Here is a 24,679-nt window from a genome sequence, read left to right as displayed (position 1 = left end):
CCATCAGCACAATCCACTCTCACTTCTCCTTTCAGCCACAGGCCGGATCACTGGGGATGGTCAGACATCAGTGGAAGTAGGAACTACGCTCCATTGCAGCAGACACTCCTCAGGGGAGCCCCCTCACCTCCCCCAAACCATCTCCCCCTCCTCAGGGGAACCGCATCCCTATCTCCCCCTCGTCTCACCAACGCACAACAGAACCCCCGTTCCTGGGCCCCGGGAGTGGCCACCCACCCCCAGCTGAGGGAACAGAGGCTCCCCACATCTGAAGCAGGAGGAAAACAAGGATGGCATAGCTCTGAGGAGAACGGATGATTGGGAAAGCCACCGGGCACGCGGTGCGGGGCGTAGATGAGTCAGGGCAGAAGGCGGCAGCTTCTAGGGTTTAGACAGTCAGCCGCCCCCACCCCTCGCCTTTCCGGAGCTAAGCCCACAGAGCGAGGAGCCTGGGTGGGGGCCGACAGCTGACTGAGCTCAGATGCTCTTTGAGAGCAGGGACCATGTCTTCTCCTTCCTCCGTATTCCCCTCTGGGCCCAAAACGTTTCATGGTGATCTCGGTCAATTCTACTCCACCCTCTGCCTGGTCCCCATCTCTTTGGCCCAAGCCCCCACTTCCAGCCTTACAACGTCATTGTTTCCCCTTCTCCCATCCCGCCGGGTCCATAATAATAATAATAATGGCATTTGTTAAGCGCTTACTATGTGCCAGGCACTGTTCTAAACGCTGGGGTAGATACAAAGTAATCAGGTTGGACCCAGTCCCCGTCCCACATTGGGGCTCACAGGCTGAATCCCCATTTTACAGATAATCAATCGTATTTATTGAGCGCTTACTGTGTGCAGAGCACTGTACTAAGTGCTTGGGAAGTACAAGTTGGCAACATATAGAGACAGTCCCTACCCAACAGTGGGCTCACAGTCCAGAATAATAGTTACAGATAAGGTACCTGAAGCCCGGAGAAGTGAAGTGACTTGCCCAAGGTCACAGACAAGTGGCGGAGCAGGATTTAGAACCCATGACCTTCTTTCCCAGGCCCGTGTTCTACCCATTAAGCCACGGTGCTCCTCAGCCCTGCTCCTGAGGGAGCATACCAAGCACATTCCCAGAACAGCATCGTCCCCGAGGGAGTGACAAATCAAAAGCATTTCATCCAATCAATCAATCAACCAGTGGTATTTAACAAATGCTTCAGAGCACTGTACCAGCACTGTTCATCCCCATCCCATCCCTGGTATCGTTCCAGCCCCATAGCGGGGGGTCTTCCTGGCACCACTCTTTGGGACAGGGGGCCCGAGGAACTCGAATTTCCCGTCAGAGGATGAAGAGACCATCGGCAGGTCCTGGTTACGGCCGATCAGGTCCTCCTTTCTGGATTTGAGTCCTCAGCTCCGAAGCCAGCCTGGAGCAAGCAGCCAAAGCGTCTGCCATCTTTATGACATGTCGTTCCCCCAGTTCTTTCTATTTCTTTCCCTACCCTCCCGTTCCCCCACAAGGAAACATCCCCAGAATCAGGAGGGGCCAGGGTCTTGGACCCCAAAGATGTACCCCTGGAGGTGAAAAGCAATCCTAGTGTACACTTGAGATCAGCCAGTTCATTAATTCATTTGCATTGACTGAGCGCTTACTGTGTGCAGAGCACTGTACTAAGTGCTTGGGAGAGTACTCAGTGCCCAGAACAGTGCTTGGAACATAGTAAGCACTGTATATATGTTTGTACATATTTATTACTCTATTTATTTATTTTACTTGTACATATCTATTCTATTTATTTTATTTTGTTAATATGTTCGGTTTGGTTCTCTGTCTCCCCCTTCTAGACTGTGAGCCCACTGTTGGGTAGGGACTGTCTCTATATGTTGCCAACTTGTACTTCCCAAGCGCTTAGTACAGTGCTCTGCACACAGTAAGCGCTCAATAAATACGATTGATGATGATGATGATCTATTCTATTTATTTTATTTTGTTAATACGTTTGGTTTGGTTCTCTGTCTCCCCCTTCTAGACTGTAAGCCCACTTGTTGGTTAGGGACTGTCTCTATATGTTGCCAACTTGTACTTCCCAAGCGCTTAGTACAGTGCTCTGCACACAGTAAGCGCTCAATAAATATGATTGATTGATTGATTAAATACCACCATCATTATTATTATTATTATTACTACAATACAACAATGGACACATTCCCTGCCCACAATGAGCTTAGGGTCTAGAGAGGGAGACAGACATTAACATAAATAAACAAATTACAGATATGTACATATGTGCTGTCTTTTAGACTGTGAGCCCACTGTTGGGTAGGGACTGTCTCTATGTGTTGCCAACTTGTACTTCCCAAGCGCTTAGTACAGTGCTCTGCACACAGTAAGCGCTCAATAAATACGATTGATGATGATGATGATGCTGTGGGGCCCGGAGGGGGGATGAATAAAGGGAGCAAGTCAGGGTGACACAGGAGGGAGAAGAGGAAAGGAGGGCTTAGTCAGGGAAGGCCTCGTGGAGGAGGTGTATCTTCATTAAGGCTTTTAAGAAGGGAATAGCAATTTTCCGATAGGATCTTGCTAATAGGAGCCTATGACTCCTCTGCTCATCTTCCAGTGACCGAGCCGCTGTCTTTTCTGGTTACCCGTCTCAAACGTGGAGAGGAGGGTTTCCGAGGGAGTGTCGTTAGAGGGGACAGGTGATTCCTGCCCCACTGCTTCTGGACAAGGGGGAGACTTTGGGGACCAACCGGCTCCTTGCCCCCATTAAGGTTCAGCGTGGTGGCTCCTGGCACTCCAGCTGGGTTCCTGCTGCCCCTACCCCCGTGTTGGGGAGGAGAGCGGAGACTGGGCAACTGCTAAATGGCTGATCTGGGAACAAAGGTCAATTGCAGGGAGCTCTGAGCTGGGAGGGGCCCAGACCAAGAGCAGCTTAAGTTTGGGGACAGTTTCCCCTCTGCTCAGTCAGACTGAGAGTTGCAGGCACATCCTCCTTTCCCTTCCCCAGAGGCTGTGGGGGACAGAGCTCTGAGCTGCCTCTGGCTCCTGGAAACTGGCCCGCTACAGAGTTGGCAGGTTGGGATCCCTTGCCGCAGGCCATGGGCCTCCTCTTCCTTCTCGTCCTCCTTTCACACAAAACTCCTTTTCAGTGAAAAATAAAAAAAACCAACCAACCCCCACCTCCCAACATTCCCTGTGCTGGGCCTGCTGCTCCAGGAGGTTTCCTTAACTTCCTTAAGACAACAAGCACGCACCACAAGACTGCCCATTCCAGCCCCACGCCATGCCGGGCCGCCCTGCACAAAGGCCTCATTCTTCTCAGCAGCCCGCGCCAGCTGACCGGGCCTGACGGCGTGAGTCCACAGTGTCTCACCTGAGCACACCCTGAACTGAGAGAGGGAACAAACGGATTAATTAATTTTTATAGTATTTGTTAAGCACCTACTATGCGACAAACACTGTTTTAAGCTCTGAGTGCCTGAGCCACCCCTCCCCTTTCCAGTCAAGGACCGGGTCTAACCTCATTACCTTTAGAACAGCGTTTGACACACAGTAAGCACTTAACAGACATCATAAAAAAAAGAGCACTGTACCAAGCACTCGGGAGAGTACAGTAGGGCTAATAAACTGGACCCCTGCCCTCTCCCCCTTTTAGACTGTGAGCCCACTGTTGGGTAGGGACTGTCTCCATATGTTGCCAACTTGTACTTCCCAAGTGCTTAGCACAGTGCTCTGCACACAGTAAGCGCTCAATAAATACGATTGATTGATTGATTCTCTGTGCCTCCGTTCCCTCATCTGTAAAATGGGAATTCAGACTGTGAGCCCCCAGTGGGACAACCTGATCACCTTGTAACCTCCCCAGTGAGACAGAAACCAAAATAGTTACAGCTGGAAGGATAAGGGAACACGCACGTGAGTTAGTGGTTAAGAAAAGTAGCAGTAGCAGCATTTACTAAGCATCCCCTTGGTGTAGCACACTGTACTGGGTACTTGGGAAGTACAGAATAATAAAGTGACACATTCCCTTTAGTACAAGGGGCTTGCACTCCTTAATGGGGGAGGTTAACGTAAAATATCTAATAGGATATGTAAGATATTGCAGTATGGGCCAACTTCGGTTGTGACACCCCTTCATGGATGTCCCGCCGACACCTCAAAGTTAACCTGTCCGAAACAGAATCCTCATCTTCCCTCAGTCAATACCACGGATGATGATGGGGATCAGCTGTTGGAAAATCTTAGCTTCCATCACCTGGAAGCCTAGTTTGGCCCTAGGGCTGGCTGGCAAAGTGCTGGGAAGCGAACAATATATCATCTGGGTTCCAGCTCACCAACTCTCCACCTTCAGGGATGAGATTGTCCGGATGCCAGGCAGGGTCAACAAAGGGCCAGGCATGGCTGGAGTTCAGTTCCAGGCTGGTAACTCCAGGCATCAAATGCTTTCAGTTAGTTATGGTATTTATTAAGCACTTAATACGTACGAATCTTCGTGCTGTGCAGTGTCCCTTATCTGAAGTTGACTGATTGATTGGTCGAGAAACAGACATGAAAATAAACTTCAGATAAGTGATCACGTCGGTTTCTCCAGCAATCAATCAATCAGTGGTATTTATTAAGTGCTTACTATGCACGGAACAATGTACTAAGCACTTGGGAGAGTACAGTGTGAAAGAGTTAGCAGACACGTTCCCTGCCCGTAAGGAGCTTACAGTCTAGAGGGGGAGACGAACTTATTATGTAAATGATGATGGCATTTATTAAGCGCTTACTATGTGCAAAGCACTGTTCTAAGCACTGGGGAGGTTACAAGGTGATCAGGTTGCCCCACGGGGGGCTCACAGTCTTAATCCCCATTTTCCAGATGAGGGAACTGAGGCACGGAGAAGTGAAGTGACTTGCCCAAAGTCACACAGCTGACAGTTGGCAGAGTCGAGATTTGAACCCATGACCTCTGACTCCAAAGCCCAGGCTCTTTCCACTGAGCCATGCTGCTTCTCTAATGAATAATTTAAAATGCATAATAATATAATTTTAGAATATATAATCTCCCTTTAGACTGTAGGCTCCTGTGTGCAGGGATAATGTATAGCATCTTTATTGCTCTGCACTATTCCAAGTGATCAGAATAGTACTCTGCACACAGTAAGCCTTTAATAAATACTATTGATTCTAGACTGAGCCTTCTAGACTGTGAGCCAGCTGTTGGGTAGGGACCGTCTCTATATGTCGCCAACTTGTACTTCCCAAGCGCTTAGTACAGTGCTCTACACACAGTAAGCACTCAATAAATACAAATGCATGAATTGATTATCAAATGTTTAAGGGTTACAGATCCAAGCACAGGGGTCACACAGAAGGGAGGGCAAATGGAGGAAATGAGGGCTTAGTTAGGAAAGGTCTCTTGGAGATACGATTTTAGTAGGTTATTGGGGTCGGGGATCATGTCTACCAACTTTGTTGTATTGTACTCTCCCAAGCGCTTAGTTCGGTGATCTGCATCATCATCAATCGTATTTATTGAGTGCTTACTATGTGCAGAGCCCTGTACTAAGCGCTTAGCACTGTACTAAGCGCTTAAGTGCACCGTAAGTGATCAACTACCACTTATGGATTGCTATGTTTAAGCAATGTGCTAAGAGTGTGGTAGATTATTATTTTTATGGTATTTGTTAAGCACTTCCTCTATGTCAAGCACTGTTCTAAGAGCTGGAATCATGGTGGACACCCGCAGGGGGCTCAGAAACTCAATGACCTACAGAGCGGGTATCTTAAACCCACCTGGAAAGTCAATTAATCGATCAACGGTATTTGGGTACTTACAGATGAGGAAACTGAGGCCCAAAGAGATTCAGGTCTCACAGCAAGCCATCGACAGAGCTGTGACTAAATCCCTCCCCACAATCCATATTCTTTCCCCTAGGCTTCACTTTGGAAGCAAATACGGGCTGGGGTCCAGTCTGGGGCCTGCAGCTGGTTGGCATTAAGGGCAGGCTTAGCTGTGACCAAACCTCTTCAAAAACCTCCCCTTTACTCCTGTTTGGATGATTAGACTCATTAAAAGGTGTGAGAAATACCAAGTGTATGTAATAATAATAATAATGATAGTATTTATTAAGCGCTTACTACATGCAAAGCACTGTTCTAGCGCTGGGGAGATTACAAGGTGATCAGGTTGTACCACGGGGGGCTCACGTTACCGATGAGGTAATTGAGGCACAGAGAAGTTAAGTGACTTGCCCAAAGTCACACAGCTGGCAATTGGTGGGGCGGGGATGTATGCGGTGACTAAATCCTCAGCCCTGGCTGTGCCTGAACTGGGGCCAGAATCAGTACCTAAGGACTGGACTCTCCCCATCGCTCCTTGGCTAGTACAAGAATCATAAGAAAAAGAAAAAAAACCAGCAGAAAAAAGGAGTCAGGCTATTTCCCAAAAGGCCCTGATGATTGTTTCCATTCATTCATTCAATCGTATTTATTGAGCACTTACTGTGTGCAGAGCACTGTACTAAGTGCTTGGGAAGCACAAGTTGGCAACATATAGAGACGGTCCCTACCCAACAATGGGCTCACAATCTAGAAGGGGGAGACAGGCAACAAAACAAAACATGTGGACAGGTGTCAAGTCATCAGAATAAATAAAGCTAGACGCACATCATTAACAAAATAAATAGAATAGTAAATATGTACAAGTAAAATAAATAGAGTAATAAATCTGTACAAATATATATACAGGTGCTGTGGGGAGGGGAAGGAGGTAGGGTGGGGGGGGATGGGGAGGGGGAGAGGTAGGAGGGGGCTCAGTCTAGGAAGGCATCCTGGAGGAGGTGAGCTCTCAGTAGGGCTTTGAAGGGAGGAAGAGAGCAGACTCAGTCCCTAAGGACTGGACTCTCCCCATCGCTCCTTGGCTAACATAAGAATCATAGGATTCTTATTCTGTACTTCCCAAGCGCTTATTACAGTGCTCTGCACACAGTAAGCGCTCAATAAATACGATTAAATCGATTGATTGATAGGAAAAAAACCCCCAGCAGACCAAGGAATCAGGCTATTTCCCAAGGGGCTCTGGCGATTGTATCCAAATGAGGAGTCTCCCCACCCTCATGGCCTTTGCTTCTCTTTTCACTCTGAGTGGCGGCTGCAGAAGCCCACAGAATGGCCTCCTTTTGAGGGACTGCCGACCGATTTCTTCTCCTCTCTTCCTGTCCTCCCTCTTCTACTAGCTTTCCCCTTCTCACTCTCTACCCAGAACCTTCCAATGACTTCTTGTGTCCCCCTGCATTGGAGAAAACCTCCCCCCACCGCCACCAACTCACTCACCCGGCTTTACAATCAGTCAATAGTATTTATCCAGTGCTTACTGTGTGCAGAGCACTTTACTAAGTGCTTGGGAGAGTACAATACAACAATAAACAGACATATTCCCTGCCCACAGTGAGCTTATCTGGTTTTTTTTTACCTGATATTTTCATCTAGCTCACCTCCTCCAGGAGGGCTTCCCAGACTGAGCCCCTTCCTTCCTCTCCCCCTCGTCTCCCTCTTCATCCTCCCATCTTACCTCCTTCCTTTCCCCACAGCACCTCTATATATGTATAGATGTTTGTACATATTTATTACTCTATTTATTTATTTTACTTGTACGTATCTATTCTATTTATTTTATTTTGTTAGTATGTTTGGTTTTGTTCTCTGTCTCCCCCTTTTAGACTGTGAGCCCACTGTTGGGTAGGGACTGTCTCTCTATGTTGCCAACTTGTACTTCCCAAGTGCTTAGTACAGTGCTCTGTACAGTAAGCGCTCAATAAATACGATTGATGATGATGATGATCTATTGAGGAATTTGTTATGCGCTTACCATGTGCCAGACACTGTACTAAGCACTAGGGTGTATACAAGCTAATCAAGTTGGATTTGGTCCCTGTCCCAAAGATTTAATTCCCATTTTACAGATGAGAAAAGTGAGGCACAGAGAAGCTAAGTGACTTGCCCAAGGTCACACACGTGGCCGAGCTGGGATTAGAACCCAGGTCCTCGTTGCCTCTCAACTGCTGCTATGCCCCAACTCACTCTCTTTATTCCTGCCAAACTGCACCTCACTTTCAATTCTCCCACCCCTGTTCCCATCTCCCATGCAATTCCTCCAGACTGAAACACCCAGCCTCCCTCCCTCTCATCATCATCATCATCATCATCAATCGTATTTATTGAGCGCTTACTGTGTGCAGAGCACTGTACTAAGCGCTTGGGAAGTACAATTGGCAACATACAGAGACAGTCCCTACCCATCAGTGGGCTCACAGTCTAAAAGGGGGAGACAGAGAACAAAACCAAACATACTAACAAAATAAAATAAATAGAATAGATATGTACAAGTAAAGTAAATAAATAAATAAATAGAGCAACAAATATGTACAAACATATTTACATATATACAGGTGCTGTGGGGAAGGGAAGGAGGTAAGATGGGGGGTGGAGAGGGGGACGAGGGGGAGAGGAAGGACGGGGCTCAGTCTGGGAAGGCCTCCTGGAGTAGGTGAGCTCTCAGTAGGGCCTTGAAGGGAAGGTCTCTATTCATAGACCTCCCAAATCAATATTTCGTAAGCACTTACTGTTTACGGAGTACTGTATAAGCACTTGGGAGAGTACAATATAAAAGATTAAGTAGACATGTTCCCTTCCTGACTTCATCCAAATCTTCCCTGATGAGTTCCCCCAAGTCACATAATATCCATCAGCCACCTCTAGTAATCTATACCTAACCTCAGCACGTGTGTATATGTATAGTTATTTTGATTATTCCTTTTGCAAGTATGCTTTTATCAAGTTCATTCATTCAATTGTATTTATTGAGCACTTGCTGTGTGCAGAGCACAGAACTAAGTGCTTGGGAGAGTACAATACAACAATAAACGGACACATTCTTTGCCCACAACGAGTTCCCATTAGGGTACACATTCCATGAGAAGCAGCATGGCTCAGTGGAAAGAGCACAGGCTTTGGAATCAGAGGTCATGGATTCAAATCCTGGCTCCGTCAGTTGTCAGCTGTGTGACTTTGGGCAAGTCACTTCACTTCTCTGGGCCTCAGTTACCTCATCTGTAAAATGGGGATTAAGATTGTGAGCCCCCCGTGGGACAACCTGATTACTCTGTAACCTCCCCAGTGCTTAGAACAGTGCTTTGCACATAGTAAGCGGACAGTGCTTTGCACACAGTAAGCAGTTAATAAATGCCATTATTATTATTATTAATGCCATCATTATTATGATGTAGGCAAGAAACGTGACAATTCTTTTTCATACTTCCCAAGTGCTGACTATAAGCATAGCTGTAATTATATTTATTTGTATTGCTACCTGCCTCCCCACCTCTAGACGGTGAGCTCGTTGAGGGCAGGGATTGTCACTGTTTATGGTTTTACTGTACTTTCCCAAGTGCTTAACACAGGGCTGTGCACACGGTGCTTAATAAATATGATTGAATGAATGGATGAATTGCACCCAGTGGGTGCTCAATCAATCAATCAATCAATCGTATTTATTGAGCACTTACTGTGTGGAGAGCACTGTACTAAGCGCTTGGGAAGTACAAGTCGGCAACACATAGAGACAGTCCCTACCCAACAGCGGGCTCACAGTCTAGAAGGGGGAGACAGAGAACAAAACCAAACATACTGACAAAATAAAATAAATAGAATAGATATGTACAAGTAAGATAAATAAATAAATGCTATTGCTATTACCCTTGAGTCCCTCTCTGCTGCTAATCTGGCATCATTTTAAAATTGAAATGCAAATGGAAAGCAAAATAATTTCCAATCACCGATTCCTGTATTTCTCACTGCGAAAGCATACTTTGTTTCAGTTGCGCTTCTCTTTTCCAAGGGTCCTGCGTAGGCTCTCAGACTATAGCTCAGGGGGATAAGGAACTTTTTAATTTCAGTAAAGTCTTTTTGAGCAACTCACCCACTGACACTGACGGGGCTTCTCGAGCTTTCACTGGCATACTGAGAAGAAGGAAAGCCGCTTTGCTCAGAGGGATAAGGAACTTTTTAATTTCAGTAAAGTCTTCTTGAGCAACTCACCCACTGACACTGACGGGGCTTCTCAAGCTTTCACTGGCATACTGAGAATAAGGAAAGCCGCTTTGCTCAGAGGGATAAGGAACTTTTTAATTTCAGTAAAGTCTTCTTGAGCAACTCACCCACTGACACTGACGGGGATTCTCTAGCTTTCACTGGCACACTGAGAAGAAGGAAATATTTTATTACTCTATTTATTTATTTATTTATTTATTTACTTGTACATTTCTATCCTATTTATTTTATTTTGTTGGTATGTTTGGTTCTGTTCTCTGTCTCCCCCTTTTAGACTGTGAGCCCACTGTTGGGTAGGGACTGTCTCTATGTGTTGCCAATTTGTACTTCCCAAGCGCTTAGTACAGTGCTCTGCACATAGTAAGCGCTCAATAAATACGATTCATTGATTGATTGATTGAAAGCCACTTTGCTCAGAGGGATAAGGAACTTTTTAATTTCAGTAAAGTCTTGAGCAACTCACCCACTGACACTGACGGGGATTCTCTAGCTTTCACTGTTATACTGAGCAGAAGGAAAGCCGCTTTGCTCAGAGGGATAAGGAACTTTTTAATTTCAGTAAAATCTTCTTGAGCAACTCACCCACTGACACTGACGGGGCTTCTCGAGCTTTCACTGGCATACTGAGAAGAAGGAAAGCCGCTTTGCTCAGAGGGATAAGGAACTTTTTAATTTCAGTAAAGTCTTCTTGAGCAACTCACCCACTGACACTGACGGGGCTTCTCAAGCTTTCACTGGCATACTGAGAATAAGGAAAGCCGCTTTGCTCAGAGGGATAAGGAACTTTTTAATTTCAGTAAAGTCTTCTTGAGCAACTCACCCACTGACACTGACAGGGATTCTCTAGCTTTCACTGGCATACTGAGAAGAAGAAAGCCACTTTGGCCAAGAGCCCTGTTGCTCTGCCTAGCTGCCATTTGGTCAGCTTCCACAGCGGCATCCAACATCATCATCATCAATCGTATTTATTGAGCGCTTACTATGTGCAGAGCACTGTACTAAGCGCTTGGGAAGTACAAATTGGTTCCAATTTTAGAATGCCCTCCCTCTGCCCATCCGCCAAGCTAGCTCTCTTCCTCCCTTCAAGGCCCTGCTGAGAGCTCACCTCCTCCAGGAGGCCTTCCCACACTGAGCCCCTTCCTTCCTCTCCCCCTCGTCCCCCTCTCCATCCCCCCATCTTACCTCCTTCCCTTCCGCACAGCACCTGTATATATGTATATATGTTTGTACATATTTTTCACTCTATTTATTTATTTATTTATTTATTTTATTTGTACAGATCCATTCTATTTATTTTATTTTGTTAGTATGTTTGGTTTTGTTCTCTGTCTCCCCCTTTTAGACTGTGAGCCCACTGTTGGGTAGGGACTGTCTCTATATGTTGCCAATTTGCACTTCCCAAGCGCTTAGTACAGTGCTCTGCACATAGTAAGCGCTCAATAAATACAATTGATGATGATGATGATGATATGTGCTGCCAAAGCGAGCACATCCAGATCTCTGGTAGCATCTCTCCCTTCCCAGATCTTGAGGTGAGAAGTGGAAAAGCCCTCAGCACACTTGGCTTGGCCACCTCTATGGCCTCTAATAATAATAATAATGGCATTTATTAAGCGCTTACTATGTGCAAAGCACTGTTCTAAGCATTGGGGAGGTTACAAGGTGATCAGGTTGTCCCACGGGGGGCTCACAATCTCCATCCCCATTTTCCAGATGAGGTAACTGAGGCCCAGAGAAGTTAAGTGACTTGCCCAAAGTCACACAGCTGACAACTGGTGGAGCCGGGATTTGAACCCCTGACCTCTGACTCCAAAGCCCGTGCTCTTGTGTTGCCGACTTGTACTTCCCAAGCGCTTAGTACAGTGCTCTGCACACAGTAAGCGCTCAATAAATACGATTGATTGATTGATTGATTTCCACTGAGCCACGCTGCTTCTCATCATCTTGTAACTACCCCAGTGTTTATGACAGTCCTCGGCACATAGTAAGCACTTAAATACCACCATTATTATTGGACCCGGGACTGTCTAGAGTTCCATCAGAGAGGAACCGTCTCTATGTTGCCAACTTGTACTTCCCAAGCGCTTAGTACAGTGCTCTGCACACAGGAAGCGCTCAATAAATATGATTGAATGAATGAATGAATAATAGTGATAATAATGGCGGTGTTCGCTAAGTGCATACTATGTGCTGGCTCTGTATTAACGCGCTGAGTTGGATACAAGCAAATTGGGTTGGACACAATCCCTAACCCACATGGGGCTCACAGTCTTAATCCTGTTGTACTGTACTCTCTCAAGAGCTCAATAAATACGAGTGAATGAATTTTACAAATGACGTAACTGAGGCACAACGAAGTGACCTACCCGAAGTCACACTGCAGAAGAATGGCAGAAGTGGGATTAAAATCCAGGTCATTCTGACTCCCAAGTCCTTTTTCTATCCATTAGGCCACTCTGCTTCTCTAAGGAAGCACCTTAGAGTGGTGAATGGTGGGCTCTAGTCAATCAATCAATCAATCAAATTTATTGAGCGCTTACTGTGTGCAGAAGAGCACTGGACTAAGCGCTTGGGAAGTACAAGTTGGCAACATATAGAGACGGTCCCTATCCAACATTCATTCATTCATTCAATTGTATTTATTGAGCCCTTACTGTGTGCAGAGCACTGGACTAAGCGCTTGGGAAGTATAATAAATCAATCAATCGTATTTATTGAGTGCTTCCTGTGTGCAGAGCACTGGACTAAGCGCTTGGGAAGTACAATCAATCAATCAATCGTATTTATTGAGCGCTTACTGTGTGCAGAGCACTGGACTAAGCGCTTGGGAAGGACAAGTTGGCAACCTATAGAGACGGTCCCTACACAACAGCGGGCTCACAGTCTAGAAGGGGGAGACATTCAACCAAACAAAACATTAACAATTTTAATGTTAACAAAACCAAACAATATTAACAAAATTCCCCACAGCCAGAGAGCAATCCGTTCCTTTAGGGCCAGGGAAAATGATCAGTTTACACTTAGCCGAGGCTAGGAGACATTGGATTATAAATTGCACCCCAGAAATTGCACTATAGCTGGTCCCCAGGGCTCAGGGGAAGGAGATCCCTGGGGTGGGATTGGGAAAGGGAGAGACAAGGCATTCTGTAAAGGGGAGGGATCGTTGACTAACCTCAGGTTTCTGGCAGATCTTGAGAGGAGATTGGATCTTGAAAATGTTATTAGCCCCCACCCACCCATTGATAAACGTCTTTGATGTTTGAGCAGGCCGGCTTCCTCCAACTCTCTCCCATCCCCTCCCTGGCTCTTTAACATACAATCGCAAGAGGTGAAAGGGTCACTGACAGATTAACCCCCTTCCTCCCCCCAAGGTGAGTCCATTCCCCCAAAATGAGGGCGAGGGCCTTGATTTTTAAAAATCTCCTGGGATCGAACCGTCACGATTTCCCCCCAAAGTGATTAAATGCTGGGAACAGGCTATAATGCAGGAGGAAATTAAGCTGGGGAGGAAAAACTTAGGCCTTCATACGAACACGGTGGCTATCTCCCAGGCCATTGCCAATTGTTGGTCTTCTAGCATTTAAGATCTCAGCATCAGACTATCACCCTTGGAAAAAAGTCAGAATTACCTTTGATCCTTTCACCTCCTGAAATCTCTGGCATCCTTCGGAGGTTCTCAAACAACTCCTGTTTTCCAAGAACACATTCCTTAAATGCCTTAAAGTGCTTCTCATTAGGCCCCCCCGGATACATCAGGCTTGGGCTGGAGCCGTTTTCGTCTTTCAAAGTTTGATTTTTCCCTTCTCTGCCCTCACAAGTAACACTTAGAACAACCACGTGGCACCCCAAAAACTACAGTGGTTGTGGAGATGGTTACCCTTTGCACATAATAAGCGCTTAACAAATGCCAACATTATTATTATTATTAAGTAGCTGCTGGGTTTTGATGGTTTGGCACAGCATCACTACTATGCTGTACTCTGGCTCCAAAAAAGTTTGGTACAAACACTTTTTTTAAATAAAAGGGCATTTGTTAAGTGCATATTGTGCGTCAAACACAGTGTTCTAAGAACTGGGGTAGGTACAAGTTAATTAGGTAGGACACAGTCCCTGCCCAGCATGGGGCTCAGTCTAAGTAGGAGGGAGAATGGGTATTTAATCCCATTTTACACTTGAGGAAACCGAGGCACAGAGAAGTTGTGACATACCCAAGCCCAAACAGCAGCCACGAGAAGCAGCGTGGCTTAGTGAATACAGCGCGGTCTGGGAGTCTTCTGGACTGTCATATCTATTCTATTTATTTTATTTTGTTAGTATGTTTGGTTTTGTTCTCTGTCTCCCCCTTTTAGACTGTGAGCCCACTGTTGGGTAGGGACTGTCTCTATATGTTGCCAACTTGGACTTCCCAAGCGCTTAGTACAGTGCTCTGCACACAGTAAGCGCTCAATAAATACGATTGATTGATTGACTGATTGAGCCCGTTGTTGGGTAGGGACCGTCTCTATATGTGGCCGACTTGTACTTCCCAAGCGCTTAGTACAAGTGCTCTGCACACAGTAATAATCATAATAATGGCATTTATTAAGCGCTTACTATGTGCAAAGCACTGTTCTAAGCGCTGGGGAGGTTACAAGGTGATCAGGTTGTCCCACGGGGGGCTCACAGTGTTAATCCCCATTTTACAGATGAGGTAACTGAGGCCCAGAGAAGTTAAGTAACTTCCCCAAAGTCACACAGCTAAGTGATGGAGTCAGAATTAGAACCCATGACCTCTGACTCCCAAGCCCGTGCTCTTTCCACTACCTCACACTGCTTCTCTAGGATCGTTTTTCTACAAAAAATTATTAATATCTGTCTCCCTCTCTAAGCTGTGAGCTCACTGAGGACAGGGAACGCTTACTGTTGTAGTCGTACTTTCCCACGTTCTTACTACAGTGCTCTGCACACGGTAAGTGCTCAATACAACTGATCGACTCTCCCGACAACTAATGCACCACGTTCAATGCCATTAATTGATCTGATTCTAAATGAACTTTAAGTTAAAAAAAAAATTACAGCTTTTTAGATCCAGGAGTATTCAGTCCGGAGGATTTAAAGCTTCACTCTTGCTTCTCAGTTCCACCAGTAGCAGGGAGTGGCTGAAAGGGTCCCCTCCCTTGGGATAGTCACAAGCTGGTCAGTGATAAAAGCGTGGGAAGTAGGGCTAAATCTCCCCCAAAATATGGCCTTGGGCTCCCAGGGTAAACTAAACCCTAGGCTCCTTGTGACCTGAGAACAGGTCCAACTCTATTTTATTTTGTTAGTATGTTTGGTTTTGTTCTCTGTCCCCCCCTTTTAGACTGTGAGCCCACTGTTGGGCAGGGACTGTCTCTATATGTTGCCAATTTGTACTTCCCAAGCACTTAGTACAGTGCTCTGCACACAGTAAGCGCTCAATAAATACGATTGATGATGATGAACTCTGGTATATTGTACTTTCCCCAAGTGCTCTGAACACAGTAAGCACTAAGGTTCACTGATGTACAGCCAAGATGGGGAACAGAAAGCCACAGAAGCATTGCTTTTTTAGGTTTTGGGGGGGCAGATCAAGTGCTGCCGTAATTTGTCCAACATGAATGGAGACCTATGATAACTTTTAGACTGTGAGCCCACTGTTGGGTAGGGACTGTCTCTATGTGTTGCCAATTTGTACTTCCCAAGCGCTTAGTACAGTGCTCTGCACATAGTAAGCGCTCAATAAATACGATTGATTGATTGATTGATAACGGGAAGCCCACCGGTATCAATTCCCTAGCAGGGAGCCAAAAGGCCTGAAAATGACTTAGCTGCCTTCATCCTCGTCTTCCCCACAACATTCTTCCACTTGCCGCTACAGTACGGTATAGAGGTAGAGCCGGACCCAGGTCTTCGTTTTAAAGGGACAATATTGGTTGAGAATAAACTCAGTTGAGGAAGACTTTGTTAGTTTCACAGAAAGTGTCATCATGACCTGTCTCTTTACAAGCAAGGGCTTTAAGGAGGGCAGAGGAAGTGTTTTAAGCACACTGTGAAACAATGCTCAAAGTTGCACCGCCACTGAAAATGAGGTCAGCTGCTGAGGACAGACCAGTGTGGCACAATGCTATCAAGAAAGGAGTGGTGCTCCTGGAGCAGAAGCTTTGCAAGGCACAACAAGGGAGTGAGAGATACAACGGTGTCGGGCACGGCAAACATCAAACACCACATTGTGTTTTTCTGTGCACAATATGGCTGGGATTGTGGGCCCGACCTTGACCATTTTAGTCACACACAAATTAGTTTTTTTCACCCCCTCCATCCCCCACAACCTACCTGGGGAGTGACGGAGGAATAACAGCTTCCTCACGCCACATTTCAACAAGACCCCCAATAGGCAAGGAGTCTCTTCCAGAGAGAAGGATTATGGAGCGACAAACATAGGTTAACAGCATGTAAGTGAAGATCAATCTGTTTTTGTTTTTTTCGAACTGGCTAGTTCTACGTGACCAAAATGCCAGTGGCCACTAAGCTTCCCTTCCACCCCTCTCAAACCCTTCCATTCTCCTCCCCTCAAAAGCAAGACAGAAGAGGAATGAGTCCATGTGACCAGATTTTTAAATATTTTATTAACAATTTTTTTTTTCCCATGGCACCAGCAGGAGTAACAGAAAACGTTATTCCCAGTTCCTAACCCACATCCTGAAAAATATACAATTTATTTATACATTTATATTAATAACCCCCCATCCCACGTTCCCACTCCCTACTGTAGGTCTTTTGCTTAAAGCAGGAAACTATTCTCTTCAATAAGAAAATATATATGGAAGTTAAATGAAAAATTCAATTAGAAGAGTTACTGGCTGGGGGAAAACGGGGAAGCGGCTTGGTCCCGGGGGGAGGGGTTAAGTCTCTAGGCTCGGCAGGATGCGGAACTGGGATCAGGAAAAGGTGGAGAGGTATAGTGTATAAAAGGCAGCGTAAGTTCAGGTGGGCTCTGGCTTCCTTGGTCCATTAGGAGATGGCCTTGGCCTCAGGGAGGAAGGTTTCCCAATACTTCACCAGCTGGAAAGAAGCCAGGAGAGGAGGGGGAGGAGAAGAAGAAGAAGAGAGTGAGCAAGCACTGGAGGAAAAGCCGCCGGCAGGAAGAGGGGGTGGTCATCCAGGCGGAGCAGGGACAGCGTGTACAGGCCCCAAGGAGCATCCCAGCACCTTAAAACACTCAGCCCACTGACAGCCAAGGGAAACTGAGACTCAGCAACAGGAAGAAACTAGCCCCAGGACGTGGAGTACGGCACAGGGTGAGCAGCGCTCTGCTCCCAGCCCCCACCTGAGCGTCCCGTACACCAGACCACCCGGCTTCAGAGGCCGGCCGTCTTGGTGCTTTGGAGCCATCCCGAGTAGTGGGGCCCCTATTGGTGGCCGCTTAATAATAATGATGGCATCTATTAAGCGCTTACTATGTAAGCACTGTTCTAAGCGCTGGGGAGGTCACAAGGTGATCAGGTTGTCCCACGGGGGGGGGCTCTTAATCCCCATTTTACAGACGAGGCAACTGAGGCACAGAGAAGTGACCTGCCCAGAGTCACCCAGCTGACTCCACTCCACTGACTCTCTCTCCACTTCAATCCATACTTCATGCTGCTGCCCGGATTATCTTTGTCCAGAAACGCTCTGGACATATCACTCCCCTCCTCAAAAACCTCCAATGGCTACCGATCAATCTGCGCATCAGGCAGAAACTCCTCACCCTGGGCTTCAAGGCTCTCCATCACCTCGCCCCCTCCTACCTCACCTCCCTTCTCTCCTTCTACTGCCCAGCCCGCACCCTCCGCTCCTCCACCACTAATCTCCTCACTGTACCTCGCTCTCGCCTGTCCCGCCATCGACCCCCGGCCCACGTCATCCCCCGGGCCTGGAATGCCCTCCCTCTGCCCATCCGCCAAGCTAGCTCTCTTCCTCCCTTCAAGGCCCTGCTGAGAGCTCACCTCCTCCAAGAGGCCTTCCCAGATTGAGCCCCTTCTTTCCTCTCCCCCTCGTCCCCCTCTCCATCCCCCCGCCTTACCGCCTTCCCCTCCCCACAGCACCTGTATATATGTATATATGGTTGTACATATTTATTACTCTGTTTATTTATTTATTTATTCATTTTACTTGTACATTTCTATCCTACTTATTTTATTTTGTTGGTATGTTTGGTTCTGTTCTCTGTCTCCCCCTTTTAGACTGTGAGCCCACTATCGGGTAGGGACTGTCTCTATGTGATGCCAATTTGTACTTCCCAAGCGCTTAGTACAGTGCTCTGCACATAGTAAGCGCTCAATAAATACGATTGATTGATTGATTGATTGACAACTGGCGGAGCCGGGATTAGAACCCATGACCTCTGACTCCAAAGCCCGTGCTCTTTCCACTGAGCCGCACTGCTTCTCTTGAGGGCCTGGAATGCCCTCCCTCTGCCCATCCGCCAAGCTAGCTCTCTTCCTCCCTTCAAGGCCCTACTGAGAGCTCACCTCCTCCAGGAGGCCTTCCCACACTGAGCCCCCTCCTTCCTCTCCCCCTCGTCCCTCTCGCCATCCCCCCGTCTTACCTCCTTCCCTTCCCCAAAGACCTGTACATATGTATATATGTTTGTACATATTTATTACTCTATTTATTTTACTTGTACATATCTATTCTATTTATTTTATTTTGTTAGTACATTTGGTTTTGTTCTCTGTCTCCCCCTTTTAGACTGTGAGCCCACTGTTGGGTAGGGACTGTCTCTCTATGTTGCCAACTTGTACTTCCCAAGCGCTTAGTACAGTGCTCTGCACACAGTAAGCGCTCAATAAATACGATTGATTGATTGATTGAAGAGTCCAGCAGCCCACTCTGCCCATGACGCGGCCACCTGGGAGCCTCCGTCTGGATCTGGGCGATAGGAGCCGGAGAGCTCTCTCACCTTCTCATCAGTGGACTGGCTGCTAATTCTCTGATTTTAGACTGTGAGCCCACTGTTGGGTAGGGACTGTCTCTCTATGTTGCCAACTTGTACTTCCCAAGCGCTTAGTACAGTGCTCTGCACATAGTAAGTGCTCAATAAATACGATTGATGATGATGATGATAAGGAACGCCAGGCTTGGGCCTCCGGTGGGGACTACAGTCTCCTACTTTGAAAGCCCTCGGCGCTGGCGAATGGGGAGGGTTTCGTTTCCGGGTTGGATTTCAGCCCCGCTCCCGGCTTCCCTCCAGAGCCCATCCCACTCACAACGGCGCCCCAAATAAACCACAGCTGGCCTTTGGAAACAAGGGCTTAGTACAGTGCTCTGCACACAGTAAGCGCTCAGTAAATACGATCGAATGAAGGCAGGGGATGGTTCAGGGGGAGGGGCCCAGGCAGAGTACGCACCACGGACAGGCACTCACCTGCTGCTGGGAGTTCAGGAGGGTCTCAAGGTACCTGATGACATGATCCTTGAAGTCCCTGGATTTCTCTTTCTGCGGGAAACACGACCCCACTCAGAGAGTAGCTGGACACCCCAGCAATCCCACCTCATCTCAGTCCACAATTAAAGGCCTCCTGAGGCAGAGCCAATATCTGGAGAGGCTACGTTCGCACAAGAGACGCGTCTATCAGGTGGACACGGGCAACTGGGCCCTTTTGGCCTCCTGGGGAAGAAGGCGAGGATGGAGGCTAAGTGATAGTAGCTGCGGATAGGAGCTGCAGGGCAGCAGTACTTCAAGGGATATAATATAAAGGGCTGGGAGGACTGTGAGCCCACTTTTAGACTGTGAGCCCACTATTGGGTAGGGACTGTCTCTATATGTTGCCAACTCGTACTTCCCAAGCGCTTAGTACAGTGCTCTGCCCACAGTAAGCGCTCAATACGATTGACTGATTGATTGATGACCAACCAATGACGTTGATGTCAACAAGGCTAGGGCTCTTGAAACTAAGAGAAGCTCCGACTGGAGTGGGGGAAAGAGAGGGAGAAGAGGACCCATGCCGCCAAGCGTAGCTCACGAGCCGTAAGCTCTTAGTACAGTGCTCTGCACACAGTAAGCGCTCAATAAATACGACTGAATGAATAAGTCAAGATGGTCTGAAATCCACCGTACCATACCTCGAACCGTGTCACTTCTCTGCGGACCACTGTGGAAATCCTCTCGAAGTCCCTTTCGTACTGTGTCACCCGAGACTCCCACTGGGCAGAAGAGGGAGAAATGCAGTGGACTGTAGCAGATGCCCCGCTGCTCACCCACCCACCCCGAGGAGAGCTAAGCTATTCCGGAGCCTCCCCATTAGAGACGGACCAAATGCTCCAAGTCTGGCTGGTTGGCCTTCCCGGGGTGGCCGGGGGGACTGGGAAGTTGGACAATGCCATGCCCCCCTTAGTATGGTGCCAGCCCCGGGAGGCCTCTGGGCGTCGATCTTTTCAAGCTAGTCTCCTTCCGCTCCAGGGGAAGGGAAAGAGAATTGTAGAGAAAAACAGGGAATCTTGTAGCCTGTGACCTGGGTTACTGTGGAAAGGGATTCTTTGGAGACCAAGTTTTCCCCTTCGGGAGGGGCCGGGGTCTGACTGGAGCCTAGGCACGGAATGATGGTATAGTGATAGTATAGTTAGATGAACAGCTGCAGGGAGTCAGAGGACAAACTACAGCAGGATTCCTCACCCTGACAGAATGCGGCAGGTCTTGAAGTGTTATTTATGCTCTAGCCCGTAAGCTCATTACGGGTGGGGGAATGTGTCTGCGAATTTTGTTATATTGTAGTCTCCCAAGTGCTTAGTACAGTGCTCTGCACACAGTAAACACTCAACACCACTGACTGATTGATTTGTGGGTGAAATGTTCTTTTCTGAACTTCAGAAAAGAAGCCAAGCCGGCCAGATTTTCTCTCTGTAGCTCAGACAGTCCTGTTCCTTATACCAATTTCAGTGCCCCCTCACCACTCTGCTAGGGTAAAAACTGCCAAGGGAAGAGAACGGAGATCACAGACTGCTCGGTTTCCCCCGGAGCTGGGAACTGCGTGGCTCAACGTGGAGCTGTAGCAGACACCTCGTGGGGGGCTCTCACCTCGGAGATCTCCTCCTTGGCCTGCTGCAGCTTGTCAGGTTTGTTGGCCCACAGCAGCCTGGCCTCGGTCTCCCGCTTCTTCTGCAGCATGGCCTGGGCATCCTGCCAACGCTGCCAACTCTTCATGCGCTGGTCGAATGCCCCCTGCCAAGAGCAGAGCCGATATGACCGTGGCTGCTTCCCTCCAGGGATGGTGCACTCATCAAACCAGTCCCTGCGCTGGGGTGGGGCGTGTGTGAATGTCGTGTGCGTATGCTTGGCGGGTGGGATTTGCAGTTATGTACCGTTGCTGAGCCAGGAGGATTGTTATTCACAAGCAATGCTTGTCCAGCCTTCTCCTAGCGTGTCTGCCCTACGGCAACCTGCTGCTACTCCGGAGGAGCCGGCTGATATGCTGTCAGCAGGTCTCATCATCATCCGAGATGCACCCAGAATACTTCACTAGGCAGATGACAGAAGTCTCTTACCCTCAAGCAGTGGGCAGTTTGGCCTTTCTCCCCCTCAGCCACGTCCACCGACTGCCTTGGCCGATGAAAACCCCTTATCAAAAGAAACCTGTTAATAGCACATCAAGTGATCTGTCCTGTTGCTCTAGTTTCCACAATCCAGGGCTCTCTAAGGCTGGAGTTAGCATCTCAACCAAGCTTCGCTTTTTTCCCCCAGAAGGGGCTGTTTGCCTCTTTTGGAAACAGGTTTTCCTCCAAAGCTTAGCAGAGACGTTGGCTGCAAAGCCTGCTAAGAAGGCCCTGATCCTTCCCCACTGTCTAGGACGAGACAGGCTGGCTCAGCCTACAGGCAGCTGTGATGCACAGACACTCTCTCACGCCCTCGCTCCCAGAACAGGAGGGCCGAGTGCCAAACCAACAGGCTAAAGGGAAGAAGAGACAGATTCAGTCCCCGGCTTCTTACTGCACTGCCACTAAATCCAGGCTGATAGCTGGTACCCACCAGACTTGGGCATCACCTCAAAAACTAAAGGTGAGGGTAGCCCTTAAAAGTCCATATTCAGGCCTAAATCGGGAGCAAGTCAGGAGTGGGCCCTAGGGCAAAGTTCCAGGTTGTGAGCCCCACTGTAGGCCAGGGATCATATCTAATTCCCTCCCAGTGCTTAGTACAGCGCTCTGCACACAGTAATCACTTAGTACTTTTACTATTTAGAGGCCCAGGCCTGGTCTGCCACACCAGTACACACAATCTCATTCGGTTAGCGCCCACTAACTGAAAGGCTATACATCCTGTCTACCAACTCTACTGTAGTGTATTTTCCCAAGTGCTTAGTACAGTGCTCTGAACACAGTACACGCTCAAATACCGTTGACTGACTATATATTCCTAAACCATTCAGAGGCACATGATTTCCCCATTACTTCTAATTCGGGATCGGCCATGTACTCGTATGCGATCTAAGCCACAAAGGTCTCTGGCCTGTTCTCTACAGAGCGGGCATGGATTCCAAAACAATGCTGGGGTGACCCTTTCCCCCCGACTACCTTAAAGCCCAATCATCCTGGGGCAGACCTGTTCTGGTCTAGGCTAGTTTAGTGGCACGCAGTTATAGCTGCTGTCCTCAGTAGTTATACTCGCAGCAATCTGCACATACTGACTTTCATTCCTTACAATTTAAGTACTCATCTACTTCAATATGTTTCCCTGCATTTTCCTTCCAAGTCCCTCTAAGTCATTTTGTGTCTAGTCTCCCCACTCAGATTCCCTTGAGAAGAATTAAGTCTTTTAACCTTACTGTCCTTTCCCAAGCCTTTAAGTACGAGTGACTGCCGTTGGAGATTCCCTCCCCTTTCTATCAAGGCTAACTGGTGCCAAGTCAGATTTCACCGAGAGTGCTAGCCAGGAAACAGGAGGATGCCAGAAAATATGGCTAACTACCTGCCTTGAGACATTCCTCCTTACCTTTAGCACTGGACTCGGGGGGTTGCCCTGCAGATTCCTGGGCAATCCACCTTCAAGACCCTCCTAAAAAAAATCACCTCTCCAAGGTGGCTTCCCTAAGCTTTTCATTTCCCCAATCTTCCCTACCCTCTGCATTACTTTCACACTTGGCGGTGTACACCTTAAGCACTTTAATACACACCCTAACCTCATGGCACTTAGGTAAGTATCCTTAGCTATTTCCACTAGCTGTAATTTAAGCGTAGGACTCGCCCTTGTCCCCCTAAACTCCTTGTGGGCAGGAATTGCATCTACCAACTTTCCCTGGCTTTCGTACAGAGCTCTGCACACAGTAAGTGTTCGATAAGTACCAATGACTGATGGTTGGATGATGCAGTGAAATCCAGAGAATGCGTTTTAGGATCAGGAAGATTTAAGACTGTTTGAAGGTAAAGGAGGCCTCCATCAGAATAAGTGGTTGGAGATGGTAGTCAGGGAGGAAAGAAAAGTGGATAGAAATGTTTTTAGTAGCTGAGAAGGGATGGGCCTGGTGGATTTCTGAAAGCCAGTAAGAGCTGCCCTCTTGAGAGGCTGAGGGGGCATGTGGGAGCAGGAGGAAGTTAGAGGTGAGGGAGACATTTTAGGGACCTCTTACCTAATGTTTCAATTTAGTCAGAGTAGGGGCCAGTTCACTGGAGAAGGAGTTGGGAGACTGGGGTCGTCTGGAGGGAGTTAAAGGCTTGGAATAAACGGGCAGAGAGTCGATGAGGGAGAAGTGATATCGCTGGGGGGAAGAGAAGGCAAAACTGCAGGAAGCAAGGACTTAAGTGGACAAAGCCAGCCTGGTGCCTGGATTTCTGCCAACAACGCTCCACGGCACAAGCACTCCCTGCTAACTTGAGCCTGACCTTTGAATGAGGCTCGCTCTGGGCAGATTTGGGTTTAAATAAATAAGCCTGCTCTGATCAGGCCCTATCTCCATTTTGTCTGAGAAAAGTCCCACAGGAATAGCCTGAGATTCCCCCTCTTCCGTCCCCTAGCAAAGAGGCAAGCCCATTTGAAGGTTTAGACCCATTCCCTTCTTTCCCTGACACGTGGGACCACGATGTTTGTTGGTCAGAATTTGGGGCCAACAAGGAATGGAGATGCCTTTTGGGTATTTCTCCATTGGTTCAGTCTGTTGGGATGGCCTCCCATAGTTTCTGCTGAAGTCAAACTCAAACCTGCCCAGGACAATCCTCATTCTAAAGTCAAGCTCAAGTCAGCAGGGAGTGCTTGTGCTGTGGAGCGCTGCTGATGGAAATCCAGACACCAGGCGGGCTTTGTCCACTTCAATCCTTGTTTGCTGCAGTTCTGCCTTCTCTTCCACCCAGCTTTTTGCAGCTGCCCTGATGGATGTTAGGCCAGGTCGGGGGATGCCACCTGGAGTGGTCAGCCCAGGACACAGCAGCACCAAGAGGAGAACTCCTTCGACTCCAGGACCCGATAAGACTAGATATAATCCATGACGTGCCAAGCCACTCTGGTTTAGTTACCGAAATGCTTACACTGAACACCAACAAGACGTTCCCCTACCACAGGAAAAGCCACTGTTCAGATGAAAACCAAAAGAGACGGAGGAAGTCTCTGCCTCACCCTTGACTGGCGGTTGTCTAAAACCTCA

The 24,679-nt window shown here is 47.8% G+C and overlaps 1 protein-coding gene across 1 annotated transcript in view; it reads right to left on the bottom strand.

Moving 5' to 3' along the window:
• Nucleotides 1–16,676: 16,676 nt before the first annotated feature.
• Nucleotides 16,677–24,679, bottom strand: part of SNX1 (sorting nexin 1) — a 50,804-nt gene continuing 42,801 nt past the window's right edge. The window contains exons 12-15 of the mRNA XM_038746361.1: nt 21,130–21,273; nt 20,178–20,258; nt 19,480–19,551; nt 16,677–17,135 (exon numbers count right to left, since the gene is read on the bottom strand). Coding sequence (XP_038602289.1) covers nt 17,085–17,135; nt 19,480–19,551; nt 20,178–20,258; nt 21,130–21,273 — 348 coding nt within the window. The 3' untranslated portion in view covers nt 16,677–17,084. The remainder of the gene's footprint in view (nt 17,136–19,479; nt 19,552–20,177; nt 20,259–21,129; nt 21,274–24,679) is intronic.

Source organism: Tachyglossus aculeatus, chromosome 5, assembly GCF_015852505.1.
Source record: "Tachyglossus aculeatus isolate mTacAcu1 chromosome 5, mTacAcu1.pri, whole genome shotgun sequence".
Classification (NCBI taxonomy): domain Eukaryota; kingdom Metazoa; phylum Chordata; class Mammalia; order Monotremata; family Tachyglossidae; genus Tachyglossus; species Tachyglossus aculeatus.
Note: the sequence above shows the minus strand (reverse complement) of the source record. Positions and strands in the feature narration are given on the sequence as shown.